At 36.3% G+C, this 22,730-nt stretch overlaps 1 protein-coding gene and 1 pseudogene across 4 annotated transcripts in view; one reads left to right on the top strand and one right to left on the bottom strand.

The window, feature by feature from the left end:
* The window catches only part of VPS13A (vacuolar protein sorting 13 homolog A), a 256,431-nt gene that overhangs the window by 150,726 nt on the left and 82,975 nt on the right, over positions 1 to 22,730 (bottom strand). For all 4 annotated transcript variants that reach the window (XR_006710274.1, XM_045469045.1, XM_045469046.1 and 1 more), the window contains exons 24-26: positions 4,669 to 4,750; positions 3,299 to 3,438; positions 2,762 to 2,918 (exon numbers count right to left, since the gene is read on the bottom strand). Coding sequence is in view for 3 of the 4 variants with exons in the window: in XM_045469045.1 (XP_045325001.1) it covers positions 2,762 to 2,918; positions 3,299 to 3,438; positions 4,669 to 4,750 (379 nt within the window). In the remaining variant the exon portion in view is untranslated. The remainder of the gene's footprint in view (positions 1 to 2,761; positions 2,919 to 3,298; positions 3,439 to 4,668; positions 4,751 to 22,730) is intronic.
* LOC123593347 lies at positions 18,881 to 19,337 on the top strand (annotated as a pseudogene).

Below are 22,730 nucleotides of genomic sequence, written 5' to 3'. Positions count from 1 at the left end.
GTTATTCTTATGTGTTTCATTCTTTTTGATGGAATTGCAAATGGGATTGTTTTATTTTTTCATTTGAGTAAATTTTCTTTTCAGAAAGTCATCATTCATTCCAGTTTGTTAACAAATGGGACTGTCTTCCTAACTTCTTTTTCTCATAGTATATAGAAACCCAACAGAATTTTTGTTTTTCTATCCTACAACATCACTGAATTTATTGATTAGTTGTAGCCATTTTTTTGGTGGAACCTTTAAGGTTTTCTAGATGTGATACCATGTCATCTGCAGTTACAGTTACAGTTTTACTACTTGGGTCAAAAAAGAATTACTGCAGATATTAACATTTTTTACTGGGTCAATAAATCCAAAGAAAAATTTTAAAAAATACCTTAAGACCAATGAGAACATAAAATACAACATACTAAAGTTTATGAAATGCAGCCAAAGTGTTTCTAAGAGGGCAGAGCACAGCAATACAGAGCACAGCAAAAACCTTTAGGAACAAGAAAATATTCAAATAAACAATCTAACTTTACACCTCAAGGAACCAGATGAAGAACAAATGAAACCCCAAATTAGAAGGAAATAAAAGAGCAGAAATAAAGAAAATAGAGACTTAAAAAAACAACTGAAAAGATCAATAAAACTAAGTGCCGATTTCTTAAAGAGATAACCATATTCACAAACCTTTAGACTCATCAAAAAAAAAAAAAAAAAAGAGAGAGAGGGCTCAAATAAAATCAGAGATGAAAAAGGAGACATGACAAATAAATGATAACCAAAGAAATACAAAGGATCATAAGAGACTACTAAGAAAAACCCTAACACTAACAATTGGACATCTGAAAAGTAATAAACTCAGAGACTTAATAAAACTTCCTATACTTAATAATGAAGAAATAGAAAATACTAAGACCAATTACTTGTAAAAACAAAAAAACAAAAAACGGAATCATTAATCAATAACCTCTGAACAGGGTTGCCTGGTGGCTCTGTCAGTTAAGCATCCAATTCTTGATTTCAGCTCAGATCATGATCTCACAGTTCATGGGATCAAGCCCTGCATTCAGCTCTGTGCTGACAGTGTGGAGCCTGCTTGGGATTCTTTCTCTCCCCCCTCTCTGCCCTTCCCCCCACATGCACACATGCTCTCTCTCAAAATAAATAAACATTAAAAAACAAAAAAAAACTCTGAACAAACCAGACAGCTTAACAGATGAATATTACCAAACATTAAACAAAGTATTAATACTAATCTTTCTGAAGAAACACGTCAAAAGAAATAGGAGGAAACACTTCCAAACTCTTTTTACAAGTCCAGCATTGCCCTGGCAACAAATCCAGACAAATTTACCACAAGAAAATATTATTACAGGCCAGTATTTTAGATGAACATAGATGCAAAGATCCTCAACAAAGTATAAGCAAAACAAATTCAACAATACATTCAAAGGATCTTACACAATAATCAAGTAGGATTTATTCCAAGGATGGTTCAAAATCCAGAAATCCGTCAACGTGATATACCACATTAACAAAATGAAGGAGAAAAATCATATGATCTCAATGAATGAAGAAAAGCATTTGACAAAATTTATATAAAAACTTTCAACAAAGTGAGTATAGAGAGAACATACCTCAACATAATAAGGACCACATATAATAAGCCCACAGCTAACATATTTAATGATGGAAAGATGAAAGCTTTTACTCTAAAATCAGGAACAAGACAAGGATGTTCACTGTAATCACCTTTATTCAATATAGTACTAGAAGTCCTAGCCAGAGCAATTACACAAGAAAAAGAAATAAAAGGCACTCACAATGGAAATAAATCATTTTCCTTAATCATTCCATCAACCATTGAGAATTATCTTACAAAAATAAACCTAAAAATGTAAAGGAAGAAATATATGTAACACCCTGTCTTAAACGCCTAAGACAATAAATGGAAATATCCAATGTATTATATAATTTATCCATTATGATTCTGGAAATAAAATGTTTATGTTAGACAAAATAATGCTATGTCCTGCTGCCCAAGGATGTCCATGCTATGTTTCCCTAAAACCTGAGAAAACATTACCTTATACAGCAATAAAGACTCTGCAAAGGTGATTAAGGTAAAGGGAACATTATCCTGGACTGAAGCTATAGACACGACAACATGAGAACGATCTACCACCCTGTTCTGGTTCTGAGATATAGGGAACTATGTGCGTGTACTAGAGAGACCCACAGGAGGTTGAGGCTAGCCCTCACCTAATAGGCAGAAGGAAACATATTTAAACCACATAGAAACAAATTTTCCCAACAACCAAATGAGCAAGGAAATGTATCCTCCCCTAGAGCCTCCAAAACGGAACTCCTATTGGCACCCTGATTTTTACCTGTTGAGACTTATGTCAGACTTCTGATTAATAGATTTTTAAGATAATAAAATTCTGTTGTTGTAAGACACTAAGTCTGTGGTAAACTGTTACATTACCAACAGGAAATTAATTCACCATTGTAGTAGGTACATTAGGTAGATTTAAAATTAAACCAGGACTATTTTATTTTCCTTAATGAAAAAAAATTATCTTCATTTTCTCTTTGATCTACCTCTCTAGATTCCCAAGTACAAGATAAAAACTGAAGACCAACTCATAACATAGTATTTCTTGGAGAATATTTTAACAAACATACTGATTTAAAGCCTAGAGAATTTAAAACTCTCCAGTAGGGAGTCAAACAATAAAGTTAATTTATTTTAAAAAAATGAGACACTTACCAAAGTATTCTGGGCATTTTAAGCAGAACTCTTTCAAAAAGGCATTTGCTTTCAAATCAAATGTTCTAAGCTCAACATCTGTGCCCAGTCCTAAAACATCAATTTCTACCACAGGTAGTTCACAATCTCCAACAAGGTGATAAAACTGAATCAAAACCTGGAGAAGAAAGAAAAAAGGGAACTACCACCACCTAAAACAAAAAACTGTTTATGTCGATGGTGATTATATATGAATATGTAAGGTATATACATGATATATAGTTAAAATTCAGGGGAGACTTTACATACACATATGCAAACATACTTATGCTATACAAATAATTATCTTTAATAAATGTACACTGATAACCATAATATATAATCTAAACCCCTAACTTTTGATTAGGAAAATTATCTTCAAAAAAAAGTGAAGGAAAAGTCACACAGGAACATCTGGATTCAGCTTACGTAGGATGAAAACAGAATGCATATTAGTAATATGTGAATAGCAGAAATGACGAACTTAAATAAGCCATGTTAATTTTATCATGTACATACCTCGGGCACTTCAAATCTTATTTTATACTGAATCATATTTTTTGTATAATCTGGCTTTTGACAACTTTTAACTCCAGTGGGAGACTGAGGAGGCTCTTCCAAGGGACTACACAGTGCATCAAAAAATTCTTCCTCTGAATCTAAAAAGTACAGAACGCTATTTAAGTCAATAATCAAAATGATTGATTTAGCAACATTTTTATAATTTTTTGAAATAAATATGAATGCTAATATATTAAGGGTCTAAATGTTCCAGGGTCTAAACATTTCAAAAACTGAATGTAAAGAACATAGAGATTTTGTCTGAAAGAATACCATTTTTGACCAAAAAAAGTACAGAAAATATAAAATTCATCTTTAGCTTAATGAACATCACCTTTTAAAGTTATTAGTCTATGTAAAAATTTCAAAAGAAAATTTTATAGCAAATGCCAATGATTACACACATAATGAATTTTCAAACACACTAAGATGCTCACTATATCTGGATAACGAAACAGGACTTAGTTATAAAATCTACAATATTAAAAGCACACAGCAGGCCCTGAGATTTGGATGAAGAAACTGAAATCAATCACTATTGAATTCATATGTGTGTGTGTGTGTGTGTGTGTGTGTACACATATATATATGATAAAAAATTTATAGAATTTGCCATTAAAAACAACTCCAAAACTAGTAAAACTATTAAAAGAAGATTTAAAGAAAACTAAAACCACCTGAAGTATGTCCCGAACAACCCAAGACTGAATTTAGGGCAGAATATCTCAAAAATAGCTCCTCCCTGCCCCATTTACCACAAAGAAAAACATTCTTTTAGAAAACCAAAGATTAAAACAGCAACTTCAGTTACTTACCATTTAGCAACTTTTAAAGCCTTAAAAACAGAGAAATACACTTGCTTTTCTTTCCAATGTGGCCAAGAAAAAGCAGATATCTGTTATCAAAATATTTACCAGTTTTCATATGTGAATGTAGTAGGTATTAAGTCTTGATTTTTTTGTTTAGTAACAAAAAAGGAAAATATAAAACTAAAATTTTACTATAACAAAACTCTCTAAATAATTAAGTAATATCATAAATTAGATATCAACGGCTTCACTAGGGCTCCTAGCTCAAAGGAGGATACAAAGATTAACTTACTAGTAGACTTTGAGATTACAAGTTTAAATTTTACATACCAAAAAACCCCATGGCAAAAGCAACTTTAAGGAACACCGAAGTTCTAGTGTTTAAAGGAATTTTAGTGAAATTTCCAAAAAATACATAAATATCTGCTATTGTTTGAAATTATTAATATGGTCTCAAATGAAAATTATATTCCTAACACATTTTAATAAGAAAAACTTCCTAAAGCAGTTGCATTTTACCATCTTCGACACATGGAAGTTCCAGGAGAGGAAGCACTTTCTGTGAAATCTGTGATGTTCCCAAAGAAGTCGACCTTTGAATCTGGAAGAAAAGTAATTCACTGTTAATTAGCACAAAGATTTTTATTCAAAGTCCTAAGACAATTTTTACCTAAATAAATAAATAAATCTCCCTTCGAATTAATTAAGAAAACAACCTAGTCTGAATTAGAAAAGTAAATAATAAAATTTGGTTTAAAGATGTGGTTTTACAATTTCAAGGCTAAATATAAAGGGTCGAACTATTACATTAATTTTCTTGTTGACAGGCTTTGAGTAGAAAAAGATCTTAGATACAATGTTAATTCAACCTATCACTAAATAAATACATCTCAGAACATCCATGGGAAAAAAAACCGTTCTTCATATTTTAAACCTATAGAGTTGAGAAACTTGCAGTTTTAATTTTTGAAAGATCATTAAATTGGCTTTTTTACTGCTATGAGAAATACAGCACACAAAAACATATAATACAGTTTAATAAAATAACAATAAAAGACATCCCTGAATCTTCTACCCAGGCCAAAAAATTAAGCGGGACTGCAGAAGCATCTTTTGTGATCCTCCTTGATTATGTTCCCTACAACTGATCATGATTTCACTTTTAGTTACTTGTTTTCAAACTTCTATGAAAGATTCTCTAAATGTAACACTCTTTATCAACTTCTTTCTAAACTGTACGAAAAGGAAATAATATCACATATGTTCTTGTGACATTCTTCAATAAAACAATCTTTAAATTTTATCCATATTGGTAGTTCACTCATTCTCACTGCTATACTATATTACACTGATAAATGACTACTTAATTGTCCACTACACTGTTGATATATATGTGTACTGTTTATAGATTTTTTGCTTTTACTCACAGTGCCACCATGAGCCTTCTTGAACATGCCTCCAGATACTCATGTGTAAGATTTTCCATGGTGTATATATCAAAGAGTAGAACTGCATATATTCACTTTACTAAGTGTTACCAATCTGTTTTCACAAGTAGTTGTGACACATGAAACTAACATCAGTAGGTTAGATTTGGTATGGCCCCATGGCCTCACAAATTCTTAGTGTTTTCAAACATTTAAAATTTTGGCAATCTTCATGGAAATTTCACCATAGTTTTAATTAGAATTTCAAAAATGAGTTATAGTTATATAGCATATCACAGGTTCATGAATTGGTTTGTTCTTCTCTGAATCCTATTCATTTGGGGAAAACATTTTTATTGAAACATATCCTACTCCCTAGGAGTACATAACTAAGTACTATATAAGGTTAAGTTTTCATAAAGAAAACACATCCATGCACCCAAAATTCACATCCAGGAATAAAACATTACAATCATGCAGAAACTTCCATCATGCTCCTCACAATAATTAGGCATGAATCACTACCCCCAAAAGCAACAACTATGCAGTCCTAATTTCAATTCTGAATGTTCTGAAATTTTTTACATCTATATTAATGATCAAATGGCTTTGTTTTGCATTTTCCTGATGAGTAATAAAATTAAACACGTTTAATTTTTCACATTTCTGCTCATTTTTTATGGGCTGTTCATCTCCCTATATATTTTAGATGAAGTATCTGTACATTATATGTGTTACAAATATTTTTCTCAATTCCATGGCTTACCTTTTTCATTTTTAACAGCTATCTTTCAAAAAGTAGAACATTTTAATTTTCATCAATTTATTTTTCTTATTTGCACTTTTTATCCCAAGATATCTTCACCTACCACAAACACTTAAAAGACTTTCTCTTATATGTTAAACAAACTCTATACCTTTGGGCATTTACATTTATGTCAATGTTCCATTTCACATTAAATCCCATATACATTATTTTCTTTCCCACTTGGAAATCTAGTTATTTCAAAACCATTTATTGAAATGTCTACCATATTTCCCCCTACTTATTTATTAGGTTGGCATCTTTGTATGAAATCAAACATATATTAACTGTGGGTTATATTGTGGATTTATGTCCAAACATTATTCTCCTTCATTGATCTGTATGTCTATTCTCATATGAAAATGACACTTTGTTTAATAAAGTAGCTATAAAATAATCCTTGAAATCAAGCATTAAAAAACCTCAACATTATTCTGATCCAAAAATTGTTTTGGCTAAAATTATGGAAGCAGCCCTGTGGTATATATATGCAGTGCAATATTATTTAACCATAAAAAAAGAATGAAATCTTGCCATTTGTAGCAACATGACTAGATCTAGAGAGTATAGTGCTAAGTGAAATAAGCCAGAAAAAGACAAATACCAAATGATTTCACTCACATGTGGAATTTAAGAAACAAATGTACAAAGGAAAAACAAGACAAACGAAACAGCAGACTCTTACCTACAGAGAACAAACAGATGGTTAAAGTGGGGGGAATGGGGATGGGGGAAACAGGTGAAGGAGGTTAAGAGTACACATATCTTGATGAGCACTAGTGTTGAATCACTGAATTTTATACCAGAACAAATATAATGCTGTATGTTAACTATACTGGAGTTAAAATTAAAAATAATAGTAAATAAAATTGTTTTGGCTAATATGTGCCCTTTACATTCCATATATACTTTATAATTAGCTTGTTAATTTCTGAGGATATGAGAAATCTCTAAGTTTGGAGAGAACTGCCATCTTATAACAAGGTCAGGCCTCCAATCCTTGACTATGCCTATCATTCTACTGTTTAGGTTTTAATTTTTTTTTTTTCAGAAATGTTTTGCAGTTTTAGGTTTACAGGTCTTGTACTTCTTTTGTTAAATTTTTCTGTGGGGCACCTAGGTGGCTCAGTCGGTTCAGTGTCCAAATCTTTTTTTTCCCCCAAAGTTTATTTATTTATTATGAGAAAGAGCACACGCAAACAGGGAAGGAGCAAAGAGAGAGAGGGGGAGAGAGTAAATCCCAAGCAGGTTCTACACTGTTAGCATGGAGCCCCATGTGGGGCTCAATCTCAACCATGAGATCATGACCTGAGCACAAATCAAGAGTTAAATGCTTAAGTGACCGAGCCACCCAGGGACCCCCGGTGTCCGACATTTGATGTATAATTAATAAATAACTCAAAATAAATAAACTCTCAAAATAAACTTAAAAGTTTTTTTTAAGAATTTAGCCTTTTTAATGTTATGAATGGAATAATTTTCATTTCATTTTTAGAAATGACTATTTACATTGATAATGTATCTTGCAAGCTTATTAACCTTGCTTACTATTACTAATGGTAGTTTTCTACATTCCTTAGGACTTTCTGCATGACTCATCATTTCATCTGCAAATAAAGCTAGTTTTACTTTTTCTTTCCAATCTTGTCTTTATTTTTCTTGTTTTGTTGCAGAAGCTAGAGCATTCACACTATGAACCTGAACAGAAGTGATGAGAAAAGGCATTTCTTGAACTATTCTGTACCTTACAGGGAAAGCATTCTGTCTTTTTCAAATTAAGTATGATAATACCTATAGGTTTTTCCTAGATGTCCCTTATACCAGGTTGAAGAGACCCTCTTTTATTCCCCACTTAAGAGTTATCATCAATAACTGTTGATATTGTGAGAAATTTTTTCTCTTCTACTGACATCATATACTTTTTCTGCTTTATTCCATGAATATAATTAACAGAATTGACTGGTAAACCATTTTTGCATTCATAAGGTAAATGCATTTGGTTATAGTATATTATCCTTCTTACATATCATACTATTTCACTGTAATATTTGTTAAGGATTTTTGCATCTATGTTAACGAATATACATGTCTGTAGTTTTAATTTCTTATACTTCCTTTGTCTGATTACAATAGCAGGACAGTTTAATATATGCAACAAATCAAGGAAGCCTGGCCCATGCACAGATGAAATTAGCAGACACAGTTCAGGAGGAAGCAAGGCACTGGGCTTACTATAAAAGAAAAAAATTTTCTTAATGTTTCAAATATGCTCAGAAAGCTGATAAGAACCATGGAAAAAGAGCTAAAGGAAACCAGAATAATGATGTCACAACAAATAGAAAACACCAATGAAGAGACAGAAGATAAAAAGAACTCAAACATAAATTCTAGACCTGAAAGTGCAAGATAATAAATGAATATGAGATATCATTATGGATCCTAAAGTCATCTGAAGGATACGGAAATGTTAGGAACAACTGTATTTCTACATATTCAACACCTTGGATAAAAGGAACAAATTCCTTAACAAACTTAATCTTAAAGCTCATGCAAGAACAAACTGATACTGTAAACAGTCCTGTAAAAATTAAATACAGTCTGAAAATCTTTCAATATATTCCAGGTACAGATGGCTTCACTGGTAAATTCCAACTTCTATAAGATAGAAATAGTATCAACTCTTTACAAATAATCTCATCAAACAGAGAAGGGGGAAACATTTTCCAATTCGTTTCATTTTATGAGGCTAACCTTTCCCTGATATCATGAGTAAACATGTAACAAGAAAAAAGTATAAACCAGTATCCTGTGTGAACATAAATACAAAAATCCTCAACAAAAAATTAGCCAATAAATCCAACAATATAAAAGGATAATATATCATGAACAAACAAGGTTTGTGTTAGGAATACAAGGCTACGGGCATCTGGGTAGCTCAGTCGGTTGAGCATCTGACTTCAGCTCAGGTCATGGTCTCATGGTTCATGGGTTCGAGCCCTGCATCAGGCTCTGTGCTAACAGCTCAGAGCCTGGAGCCTGCTTCGGATTCTGTCTCTCCTTCTCTCTCTGCCCCTCCCCTGCTCCCACTATGTCTCTGTGTCTCAAAAAAAATAAAGTTTAAAAAAAAAAAGGAATGCAAGGCTAGTTTAACATTCAACAATCGATGTAATTCATCATATTAACAGAATAAATAAGAAAAAACTGTATGATTACAATAGATGCAGCAAAAGCGTTACATAAAATGCTACAAATACTCATGACACATAAAAAAACAGTTAACTGGGAATAAAAGAGTACCTCCTCAACCTGGGAAATAACATGTAGGAAAAACCTACAGTAATTACCATACTTAATAACTAAGACTAACTATACTCCTGCCACCTAGGTTCTGGGTAGTAGCAGCCGGACCCACTGAAACTGAGGAAGTGGCACCACTCTCAGAAATCCAGGAGGAGGTTCAGCCTCCAAAACACATGCACCTCTATTGATCTCAGAATAGCCTTCTGAGATTGATTGGTAGTGGCACCTCTATTGATCTCAGAATAGCCTTCGGGGTTATGCTTTCCCCTTTTCTTGAAGAATAAAGTACGCTCCCAGGTAGCTGGCTCTACTCTCCTGCCCCTTAGTATCCCATAACTGCAAGGAGTTTTCTTCATTTTGTCCTGACTCTGCCCTTTTTAGTTCAAGCTGGCAACACTTCGGCTGGTATAGCCCCATTTCCATTCCTGGATTCTGCTGAGATGGTGGATTAGACCCATGAGTCACAACCTTAATCCTTCTCTCAAGTGTTTTGGGCACAACACCCTGGGTTTTCTCTCTGTTACACGCTTTTCCATATTTTGCAATAAGGATAGGCCGAGCATTTTCCAAATCTTTAACTTGGTTTCCATTTTGCTTAAGAAATCCTTCTTAAAAATGTATTTCTTTTCTTGCATTTTACTATAGGCAATTAGGAAAAGACAAGACCATGTCTTGAACAGTCTGCTTAGAAATCTCCATTAAATATCCAAGTTCGTCACTTATAAGTTCCACATTAGAAAACAATTTAGCCATGTTCTTTGCGACTTTATAACAAGATCACCTTGCCACAAAAGTCTTTTCCCTCTCTACTCATTATCCAGTTCTAAAGCTGCTACCACATATTTGTTACCGCAACACCTCCCTTCCTGGTACCTAAAGCTGTGTTTGGTTGCTAGGGCTGCCATAACATAATTCCATGGACTTCATGGACAGTTCTAACAGAAATTTATTCTATCCCAGTTCTGGAAGCTGACAGGTCCAAGATCAAGGTGTTGGCATAATTTGCTTTATCTGAGGCCTCTCTCCTAGGCTTGCAGACATCCATCATTTTCTTTTGTTTGCTTACCAATGTATCTTCTTTTTTTTTTTTTTTTTTTGGAAATTTATTGTCAAATTGGTTTCCATACAACACCCAGTGCTCATCCCAACAGGTACCCTCCTCAATGCCCATCACCCACTTTCCCCTCCCCCCCTCCCCCCCATCAACCCTCAGTTTATTCTCAGTTTTTAAAAGTCTCTTATGGTTTGCCTCACTCCCTGCCTTTTTTTCCCCTTCCCTTCCCCCATGGTCTTCTGTTCAGTTTCTCAGAATCCACATAAGAGTGAAGACATATGGTATCTTTCTCTGTATGACTTATTTCACCTAGCATAACACTCTCCAGTTCCAACCACATTGCTACAAAAGGCCATATTTCATTCTTTCTCATTGCCAAGTAGTATCTCATTGTGTATATAAACCACAATTACTTTATGCATTCATCAGTTGATGGACATTTAGGTTCTTTCCGTAATTTGGCTATTGTTGTAAGTGATGCTACAAACATTGGGGTATAAGTGCCCCTATGCATCAGCACTCCTGTATCCCTTGGGTAAATTACTAGCAGTGCTATTGCTGGGTCATAGGGTAGATCTATTTTTAACTTTTTGAGGAACCTCCACAGTGTTTTCCAGAGTGGCTGCACCAGTTTGCATTCCCAGCAACAGTGCGAGAGGGTTCCCGTTTCTCCACATCCTCTCCAGCATCTATAGTCTCCTGATTTGTTCACTTTAGCCACTCTGACTGGCGTGAATTTGGTATCTCAGTGTGATTTTGATTTGTATTTCCCTGATGAGGAGTGACGCTGAGCATCTTTTCAAGTGCCTGTTGGCCATCTGGATGTCTTCTTTAGAGAAGTCTATTCATGTTTTCTGCCCATTTCTTCACTGGATTATTTGTTTTTCGGGTGTGGAGTTTGGGGAGTTCTTTATAGATTTTGGATACTAGCCCTTTGTCTGATATGTCTTTTGCAAATATCTTTTCCCATTCCATTGGTTGCCTTTTAGTTTTGCGGTTTCCTTTGCTGTGCAGAAGCTTTTTATCTTCATGAGGTCCCAATAGTTCATTTTTGCTTTAAATTCCCTTGCCTTTGGGGATGTGTCAAGTAAGAAATTGCTGCGGCTGAGGTCAGAGAGGTCTTTTCTTGTTTTCTCCTCTAGGGTTTTTTTTTTTTTTTTAATTTTTTTTTTTCAACGTTTATTTATTTTTGGGACAGAGAGAGACAGAGCATGAACGGGGGAGGGGCAGAGAGAGAGGGAGACACAGAATCGGAAACAGGCTCCAGGCTCTGAGCCATCAGCCCAGAGCCCGACGCGGGGCTCGAACTCACGGACCGCAAGATCGTGACCTGGCTGAAGTCGGACGCTTAACCGACTGCGCCACCCAGGCGCCCCTCTCCTCTAGGGTTTTGATGGCTTCCTTTCTCATATTCAGGTCCTTTATCCATTTTGAGTTTATTTTTGTGAATGGTGTAAGAAAGTGGTCTAGTTTCATCCTTCTGCATGTTGCTGTCCAGTTATCCCAGCACGATTTTTTAAAGAGACTGTCTTTTTTCCACTGGATATTCTTTCCTTCTTTGTCAAAGATTAGTTGACCATACTTTTGTGGGTCTAGTTCTGGAGTTTCTATTCTATTTCATTGGTCTATGTGTCTGTTTTTGTGGCAATACCATGCTGTCTTGATGATTACAGCTTTGTAGTAGAGGCTAAAGCCTGGGATTGTGATGCCTCCCACTTTGGTCTTCCTTCTTCAATATTACTTTGGCTATTCGGGGTCTTTTGTGGTTCCACACAGATTTTAGGATTGTTTGTTCTAGCTTCGAGAAAAATGCTGCTGCAATTTTGACTGGGATTACATTGAATGTGTAGATCACTTTGGTAGTATTTTAACAATATTTATTCTTCCAATCCATGAGCACAGAATGTTTTTCCATTTCTTTATATCTTCTTCAATTTCCTTCATAAGCTTTCTATAGTTTTCAGCATACAGATCTTTTACATCTTTGGTTACATTTATTCCTAGGTATTTTATGCTTCTTGGTGCAATTGTGAATGGGATCAGTTTCTTTATTTGTCTTTCTGTTGCTTCATTGTTAGTGTATAAGAATGCAACTGATTTCTGTACATTGATTTTGCATCCTGCAACTTTGCTGAATTCATGTATCAGTTCTAGCAGACTTTTGGTGGATTCTATCGGGTTTTTCATGTATAATAACATGTCATCTGCGAAAAGGGAAAGCTTGACTTCATCTTTGCCAATTTTGATGCCTTTGATTTCCTTTTGTTGTCTGATTGCTGATGCTAGAACTTCCAACACTATGTTAAACAACAGCAGTGAGAGTGGACATCCCTGTCGTGTTCCTGATCTCAGGGGGAAAGCTGTCAGTTTTTCCCTATTGAGGATGATATTAGCTGTGAGCTTTTCATAAATGGCTTTTATGATGTTTAAGTATGTTCCTTCTATTTGGACTTTCTCAAGGGTTTTTATTAAGAAAGGATGCTGTATTTTGTCAAATGCTTTTTCTGCATCAATTGACAGGATCATATGGTTCTTTTCTTTTATTAATGTGATGGATCACACTGATTGATCTGCAAATGTTGAACCAGCCCTGCAGCCCAGGAATGAATCCCACTTGATCATGGTGAATAATTCTTTTTATATTCTCTTGAATTCGATTTGCTAGTATCTTACTGAGGATTTCTGCATCCATATTCATCAGGGATATTGACCTGTAGTTCTCTTTTTTTTTTGCTGGGTCTCTGTCTGGTTTAGGAATCAAAGTAATATTGGCTTCATAGAATGAGTCTGGAAGCTTTCCTTCCCTTTGTATTTTTTGGAACAGCTTGAGAAGGATAGGTATTATCTCTGCTTTAAATGTCTGGTAGAATTCCCCAGGGAAGCCATCTGGTCCTGGACTCTTATATGTTGGGAGATTTTTGATAACTGATTCAATTTCTTCGTTGGTTATGGGTCTGTTCAAGTTTTCTATCTCTTCCTGTTTGAGTTTTGGAAGTGTGTGGGTGCTTAGGAATTTGTCCATTTCTTCCAGGTTGTCCAGTTTGTTGGCATGTAATTTTTCATAGTATTTCCTGATAATTGCTTGCATTTCTGAGGGATTGGTATAATAATTCCATTTTCATTCATGATTTTATCTATTTGGGTCATCTCCCTTTTCTTTTTGAGAATGCTGGCTAGAGGTTTATCAATTTTATTTTTTCAAAAAACCAACTCTTGGTTTCATTGATCTGCTCTACAGTTTTTTTTAAATTCTATATTGTTTATTTCTGCTCTGATCTTTATTATTTCTCTTCTTTTGCTGGGCTTGGGGTGTCTTTGCTGTTCTGCTTCTATTTCTTTTAGGTGTGCTGTTAGATTCTGTATTTGGGATTTTTCTTGTTTCCTGAGCTAGGTCTGGATTGCAATGTATTTTCCTCTCAGGACTGCATTTGCTGTATCCCAAAGCATTTGGATTCTTGTATTTCATTTTTATTTCTTTCCATCTATTTTTAAATTTCTTCTCTAAATGCCTGGTTGGCCTATTCATTCTTTAGTAGGGTGTTTTTGAAACCTCTATGATTTTGGAGGTTTTCCAGACTTTTTCCTGTGGTTGATTTCAAGTTTCATAGCATTGTGGTCTGAAAGTGTGTGTAGTATGATCTCAATTCTTTTATACTTGTTAAAGGCTGTTTTGTGACCCAGTATGTGATCTATCTTGGAGAATGTTCCATGTGCACTCAAGAAGAAAATATATTCTGTTGCTTTGGGATACAGAGTTCTAAATGTATCTGTCAAGTCCATCTGATCCAATGTATCATTCAGGGCCCTTGTTTCTTTATTGTTCCTGTGTCTAGATGATCTATCCGTTGTTGTAAGTGGGGTGTTAAAGTCCCCTGCAATTACCACATTCTTATCAATAAGGTTGCTCATGTTTCTGATTGTTTTATATATTTGGGGGCTCCCGTATTCGGCACACAGACATTTATAATTATTAGCTCTTCCCGATGGATAGACCCTACAATTATTATATAATGCCCTTCTTCATCTCTTGTTACAGCCTTTAATTTAAAGTCTAGTTTGTCTGGGGCGCATGGGTGGCTCAGTCGGTTAAGCGGCCGACTTCCGCTCAGGTCATGATCTCACAGTCCATGAGTTCAAGCCCCACGTCGGGCTTTGTGCTGACAGCTCAGAGCCTGGAGCCTGTTTCGGATTCTGTGTCTCCCTCTCTCTGACCCTCCCCCGTTCATGCTCTTTCTCTGTCTCAAAAATAAATAAACATTAAAAATAATAATAATAATAATAATAATAATAATAAAGTCTAGTTTGTCTGATATAAGTATGGCTACTCCAGCTTTCTTTTGAGTTCCAGTAGCATGATAGATAGTTCTCCATCCCCTCACTTTCAATCTGAAGGTGTCCTCAGGTCTAAAGTGAGTCTCCTGTAGACAGCAAATAGATGGGTCTTGTTTTTTTTTTTTTTTATCCATTCTGACACCCTATGTCTTTTTGTTGGTAAATTTAGTCCATTTACATTCAGTGTTATTATTCAAAGATACGGGTTTAGAGTCATTGTGATGTCTGTAGGTTTCATGCTTGTAGTGATGTCTCTAGTACTTTGTGGTCCTTTCAACATTTCACTCACAGAGTCCCCCTTAGGATCTCTTGTAGGGCTGGTTTAGTGGTGATGAATTCCTTCAGTTTTTGTTTGGGAAGACCTTTATCTCTCCTTCTATTCTGAATGACAGACTTGCTGGATAAAGGATTCTTGGCTGCACATTTTTTCTGTTCATCACACTGAAGATTTCCTGCCATTCCTTTCCGCCCTGCCAAGTTTTAGTAGCTAGGTCTGTCACTACTCTTATGAGTCTACCTTTGTAAGTTAGAGCCTGTTTATCCCTAGCTGCTTTCAGAATTTTCTCTTTATCCTTGTAGTTTGCCAGTTTCACTATGATATGTCATGCAGAAGATCGATTCAAGTTATGTCTGAAGGGAGTTCTCTGTGCCTCTTGGATTCCAATGCCTTTTTCCTTCCCCAGATCAGGGAAGTTCTCAGCTATGATTTGTTCAAGTACACCTTCAGCCCCTTTCTCTCTCTCTTCCTCTTCTGGAATTCCTATTATATGGATACTGTTCCGTTTGATTGCATCATTTAGTTCTCTAATTCTCCCCTCATACTCCTGGATTTTTTTTATCTTTTTCTCAGCTTCCTCTTTTTCCATAATTTTATCTTCTAATTCACGTATTCTCTCCTCTGCCTCTTCGATCCGTGCTATGGCTGCCTCCATTTTACTTTGCACCTCATTTACACCATTTTTTAGCTCATGACTATTTCTTAGTCCCTTGATCTCTGTAGCAATAGATTCTCTGCTGTCCTCTATGCTTTTTTCAAGCCCAGCAATTAATTTTATGACTATTATTCTAAATTCTTGTTCCGTTATATTGCTTAAATCGGTTTTGATCAATTCGTTAGCTGTCGCTACTTCTTGGAGTTTCTTTTGAGGAGAATTCTTCTGTTTCGTCATTTTGGATAGTCCCTGGGGTAGCACGGAACTGCAGGGCACTTCCCCTGTGCTGTCTGGAGTAACTTGCGTTGGTGGGCGGGGCCGCAATCAGACCTGATGTCTGCCCCCAGCTCACCGCTGGGGCCACAGTCAGACTGGTGTGTACCTTATCTTCCCCTCTCCCAGGGGCAAGACTCACTGTGGAGTGGTGTGGCCCCTGTCTGGGCTACTGGCACACTGCCAGGCTTGTGGTGCTGCTTCGATGGGATCTGGGGTATGAGCCGAGGTGGATCCACAAGGTGCACAGGGGTAGGAGGGGTAGGCTTTGCTCACTTTGCCACTGGTGGTCCCCTGCAGGAGGGGTCCTGCAGCATCGGGAGGGAAGCAGACCCTTGGGAGGAATAGATCCACAGAAGCACAGCGTTGGTTGTTTGAGCGGTACAAGCAAATTTGGTGACGGGAACTGGTTCCCTTTGGAATTTCGGCTGGGGGATGGGAGAGGGAGATGGCGCTTAACCAGCGCCTTTGTTATCCGCCAAGCTGAGCTCTGTCTTCCAGGGCTCAACACCTCTCCCTCCCAGTGTCCTCTCGCCCTCCCTGCACTCTGAGGGCAGAGCTGTTGACTTTTAACATTCCAGATGTTAAGTCCCATGGGCTGTCAGAACTCACGGAGCCCCAACCCTCCGCTTTTCCAAGCCAGACTTCGGGGGCTCTGCCTTGCCAGGTGGACTGCCCCTCCACCGCCCCGGCTCCCTCCCTCCAGTCCGTGAAGCACGCACCGCCTCTCCGCCCTTCTTACCCTCTTCTGTCGGCCTCTTGTCTACACCTGGCTCCAGAGAGTCCGTTTTGCTAGTCTTCTGGCAGTTTTCTGGGTTATTCAGGCAGATGTAGGTGGAATCTGAGCAATCAGCAGGACAAGATGAGCCCAGAGTCCTCCTACGCTGCCATCTGCCCCTCTCCAGAGGTCCATCTTCTTGCTGTGTTCTCACTTGGCGTTTTCTCTGTACACATGCACCAATGATGTCCTTTTCTGTGTCCCAAATTCCACTTCATATAAATATGCCAGACCAAATGGATTAGGACCCACCCTAATGGCCTCATATTAACACTTTGAAGGCCTTATCTACAAATATAGTCACATTCTGAAGGAATAGGGTTAAGGTTTCAACATATGAATTCTGGGCGAACAAAAAATAACAAAATATGTGAAGCAAATGTATGTTTCAATTACAGAATAAAATGAAAATACTTAAAGACTTAAATAAATGAAAAGATATATCATGCTAATATAAAGATTCAATGTTGTTAAAATGCCAATTTTTCCCAAATTGATAGTACAATAAAACCACTATCAAAATCCCAGCAGAATTTTCTTGTGGAAATTGAAAAGCTGATTCTAAAAGTTACATGAAAAGGTTAAGAACTAGTTGGAACTATCTGGGAAAAACAAGCAATTCAGATGTCACACTATCTGATTTCAAGATTTACCACTGATAACAGTATCGAAAAGAATAAAACACCTAGGAAAAAATTTAAACAAAGAGGTGAAAACATCTGTGCACTGGGAACTACAGAACACTGATGAAAGAAACTCAAGATATCAAGAGATGGAAAGATTTCATGCTCAGGGATTGCAAACAGTAATATTAAGTTCATACTACTCTGGGGCGCCTGGGTGGCTCAGTCAGTTAAACATCTGTCTCTTGGTTTCAGCTCAAGTCATGGTCTCACAGTTTTGGGTTTGAACCCTGCATCAGGCTCTGCACTCACAGCAAAGAGTCTATTTGGGATTCTCTTTCTCTCTCCCTCTCTCTGCCCCTCCACCAACTCCTCTTCCTTTCTCTCAAAATAAATCAATATATCAACTTAAAAAAAACTTCACACTACTCAAAGCAATCTTCAGATTCAATGCAATCTCCATCAAAAGTCCAGAGGCATATTACACACTAATAGAGAAGAATAATGCTAACATTTGTATGACCCCAAATGGCCAAAGCAATCTTGAGAAGAACAAATTTGGAGGCATTATACTTCCTAATTTCAAAATCTATACAGAGCTATAGTACTCCAAACAGTATGGCACAAACATAAAAACAGACCCATAGATCAATGCAACAGACATGAGAGGCCAGGAATAAACCTTTGCCTAATGGCCAATTTTTCAAAAAGAGTGAAGAATATACAAGGAAAGAACAGTTTCTTTCAACAAATGGTGCTGGGAAAACTGGACAGTCACAGGCAAAAGAATAAAACTGAACTCCTACCTTATACACAAAATCAACTCAAAATGGATTGAAGACTTGAATGAAAAACCTGAAGCCATAAGCTTCTAAAAGAAAACACAGGCAGGTAAGGTCCTTGATAGCAGTCTTGGCAATGATTTTTTTTGATCTGATACCAAAGCAAAGGCAACAAAAGTGAAAATAAACATGTGGGACTAGCTAAAATTAAAAAGCTTCTGCACAGCAAAGGAAATGATCAACAAACAAAAGGCAATGAACTGAATGGGAGAAAATATATGCAAATAACATACCTGATACGGGATTAACATATAAAATATATAAAGAACTCTCAACTCTGCAAAACAATCCAATTTTAAAATGGGCAGAGGAAATAAATGGACAGTTTTCCAAAGAAGACATACAGATAGATGGTCAGCAGACACATGAAAAGATGCTCAACATCACTAATGGAAGTGCAAATCAAAACCATGATGAGTTATCACCTGACATGTCAGAATGGCTACCATCAAAAAGACGCACTACTGCACAGACCAGACTTTGCTTGAGGGCCATGCTCCACTTTCTCTGCAACTATGTCTGACAAACCCGGTATGCCTGTAATTGAGAAGTTCAATAAACTGAAACTGAAGAAGACAAACATACGAGAGAAATCCACTGCCTTCAAAAGAAACAACTGAACAGGAAAAGCAAGCAGGTGAATTGTAATAAGGCATGTGCCGCCAATATGGACCGTACATTCTAACAGCATTGCCTTATTTTACTTCTTGTGGCTGTTGAACTTTTTAAGATGTAAAGAGGTTGGATCAAGTTTAAATGACCATACTGCCCCTTTTCACATCAAAGAATGGAGAACTACTGACAATGAAGGCGCCTGCCTCTCCCATCTGGAGAGGGAGATGCAAAGAACTTCCATGTTGGTGAAGAAAGAAGCTGGGTGGAACAGAAGTGAAATCTGAAGTAAAAACCAAGCTGGTCCAGGGTGTCCTATAGGCTGTAAAATGCAGTTTAATCAGAGTGCCATATTTTGTTTAAACCATTTTAACTATTGGAATGCACATTATGTAAAATATGCAAATACAGCTTTAAAGCCTGAAAAAAGAATAAAAGAACAATGAGTAAGAAGTATTGGAGATGACGTGGAGAAAAAGGAACTCCTATGCACCTGGTAGGAGTGTAAATTGGTTCAGCCACCACGGAAACAGTGGGAAGGTTCCTCAAAAAACTATGTGATCCAGCAATCTCACTTTATCAGTTTTCCAAAAGAAATGAAAACAGGATGCCCAAGAGGTATCTGCACTCCATGTTCACTGAGGTATTATTCACAATAGCCAAGATATGGGAAACTACCCAGTGTCCATCAAACAGATGAATGGATAAACACCAGATGTGTGTGTAATTTAACATTATTCAACTCTGAGAGAGAAGGAAGGGAATCCTGCCATTATGACAGCATGAATAGACCTTGAGGGCAGTATGCTAAATGAAATAAGCTGGAAGGAGAAAGATACTGCCAAGTATCATTTACATGTGGAATTAACAACAAAAATGTCAGGCTCATGGCAACAGAGAATAGAGAAGTGGTTGCTAGAGGCTAAGGGGTAGAGGAAATAGGGAACAGCTAGTAAAAGGGTACAGACTTTCAAGCTTTGAGAAGAATAAGGCTGAGGAACAAATGTAAAACATGGTGACTACTGTCGACAACCTGTACTGAGTAACAGAAGGCTGCTAAGAGAGTAGAACTTAATGTTCTCACCAAAAACAAGTATGTGAGGTAATGGATGTGTTCACTGACTATACAGGTGAAATGCTTTCACAACATACACATAGGTTAAACCACCACACTATACACATTAAAGATCATATAATGTCATTAGTCAATTACACCTTAACAAAACAAATAAAAATTAGAAAGAAAAAGAAATCTATCACAGGAAGTGAAAGGAACATCCAGCTTCAAGAGATGATGTTAGGACCTTTCAGACTCGTGACTGAAACTTTCTGAGACAAGCCAAATAAGCATCCATGAAGGGGTGATTCTTTGCTTAAAAAACTTTTCTTTACCTGACCTATGAAATCACTTCAAATTAAATTAAAACTCTTAGAAATGACCTAGTGTTTTGTACTCAACTTTCTTGAGAAACTTGGAAAAAGCAGAAAATAGAGTCTCTACTGATGAGGACATCATTTATGTAGAAAGTAGCATGAAAACAGCAAAAACAAAGCCAGCTGTTGGGCTGTAGATTTGTTTAAAGAAAGAGAGAAAGAAAAAAAGAAACCTGAATCTAAAGTTTGGCTCTGCATGCTAAAGGCTACAAACTTTATGATCTTAGCAAAGTATTTAGCTTTTCTAGAGTCTATTTCCTGGGCAAAATAATGACTGTTAACACTTAACTTGCTGAATTGTGATAAGGGTTAAAGATAAAAATATACAGAAATATAGAGGTGGACTAGGGTTTGAACATAAATAACAGATAACCTGACATATAGTATTCCTTAGCCAAGCGTGTGGCCTGACACATAACAGAAACGCAGTATAAGACATATTACATAGTTATTCTCTGCCTATTTTTATATATGCATTTGATTTTAAAAAGAACATCTAGTATAGATCCTATGTTTGATACCCTCTTGTTATACAGATTAAGCCCAAGATACGGGAGACGGAGGAGTCCTCCCAGATATCAAAGATAATGAAAAATGAACCTAACATTTATCTAAGTACTTTCTCTAAAACTTAGAAATGTTTAAGGAGAGGGGCGCCTGGGTGGCGCAGTCAGTTAAGCGTCCGACTTCAGCCAGGTCACGATCTCGCGGTCCATGAGTTCGAGCCCCGCGTCGGGCTCTGGGCTGATGGCTCAGAGCCTGGAGCCTGTTTCCGATTCTGTGTCTCCCTCTCTCTCTGCCCCTCCCCCGTTCATGCTCTGTCTCTCTCTGTCCCAAAAATAAATAAACGTTGGAAAAAAAAAAAAAAAAAAAAAGAAATGTTTAAGGAGAAAAAACATGGGCGCCTGGGTGGATCAGTCAGTTAAGCGTCCAACTCTTGATCTCAGCTAAGGGCATGATCCCACAGTAATGGGACTGAGCCCCACACTGCGCTCCATGCTCAGCATGGAGCCTCCTTGGGACTCTCTCTCTCTCCCACCCTCTGCCCCTCTTCTGCTTATGGTCACTCTCTAAAAAATGAAAACAATATATAAGAAGCTAAAACTGTAAAACTTCTAGACTATAACACAAGAAAAATCTTCTTGATCTTGTATTAGGCAAAAATTTTACAGACATAAAAAGCTTCATCAGTATTCTTTTATTCATGTTTCTTATATTCCATAAAAGTATATACTGATGAAGTGGATTTCATCAAAATGTAAAAACTCGGCTCTTCAAGAGATTGTTAACAAAAAGCTCAGCAAGAGATTATAAAAAAAAATATTACAAAGCACTACAGTTTTTAGGGTATGGGACAACATGTCAGCAAATTATCCTTACATGGTTTGATGAAGTTAAGTTCCTTGTACCATTTTTACAACTTTTCTCGAAGTTTGAAATTATTTCAAAAGGAAAAAGTTAAATGTGGAAATAATTTTTAAAAGAGAAAAACATGAACACTTATCTTCATTTTGAAATTTTCTTCATAAGAGGTAAGGTACATAATATAAAACATACAAATCATAAAAGAAAACCTAATAACTGAATACTTGAAAGTAAAAGCTTTGGCATGCCAAAAATAAATGAATCAGATAATAAACAAGGAAACAAATGTTCGTAAAAGACAAATAGCAACAATTTCCTTAAGTGGAAAACCACAACACAAAAGACATGAACACCAGTTTCCAAAAACAGAAAGTCAAACACCCAATAAACTTATGAACATAAGTCCTATGGTTACTTGTAAATGCAAATCAAAATCAAAATATAACGTTTTTTCATTTAATTGAATAAATTTTAAATTGTTAATACTTAAGACAAATGAGAACAGAGAAACACATTTACTGCTGGTGGGACTATAAATTAGTACTCAATTTAAAATTCGGCAAAGTTCATGAAAATGTAAAATTCACTGAGCAATGCCACTTGTAGGAATTTATCCAATGGATAATAATACACAAAATATATGTACAAGGAAGTTGAAAACAGTGTATTTTAACTGTGAGCACCCATGAAAAGGGGATCATATTAGGCAAAGAATGGTACGTTCACACAATTCAATACTATATGGCTATAAAAAAGAAAAAGGTAGATCTGTATGTACTAACATGAAAATATCTCGAGGGTACA

This window comes from Leopardus geoffroyi, chromosome D4, assembly GCF_018350155.1.
Source record: "Leopardus geoffroyi isolate Oge1 chromosome D4, O.geoffroyi_Oge1_pat1.0, whole genome shotgun sequence".
Taxonomy (NCBI): Eukaryota; Metazoa; Chordata; class Mammalia; order Carnivora; family Felidae; genus Leopardus; species Leopardus geoffroyi.
Note: the sequence above shows the minus strand (reverse complement) of the source record. Positions and strands in the feature narration are given on the sequence as shown.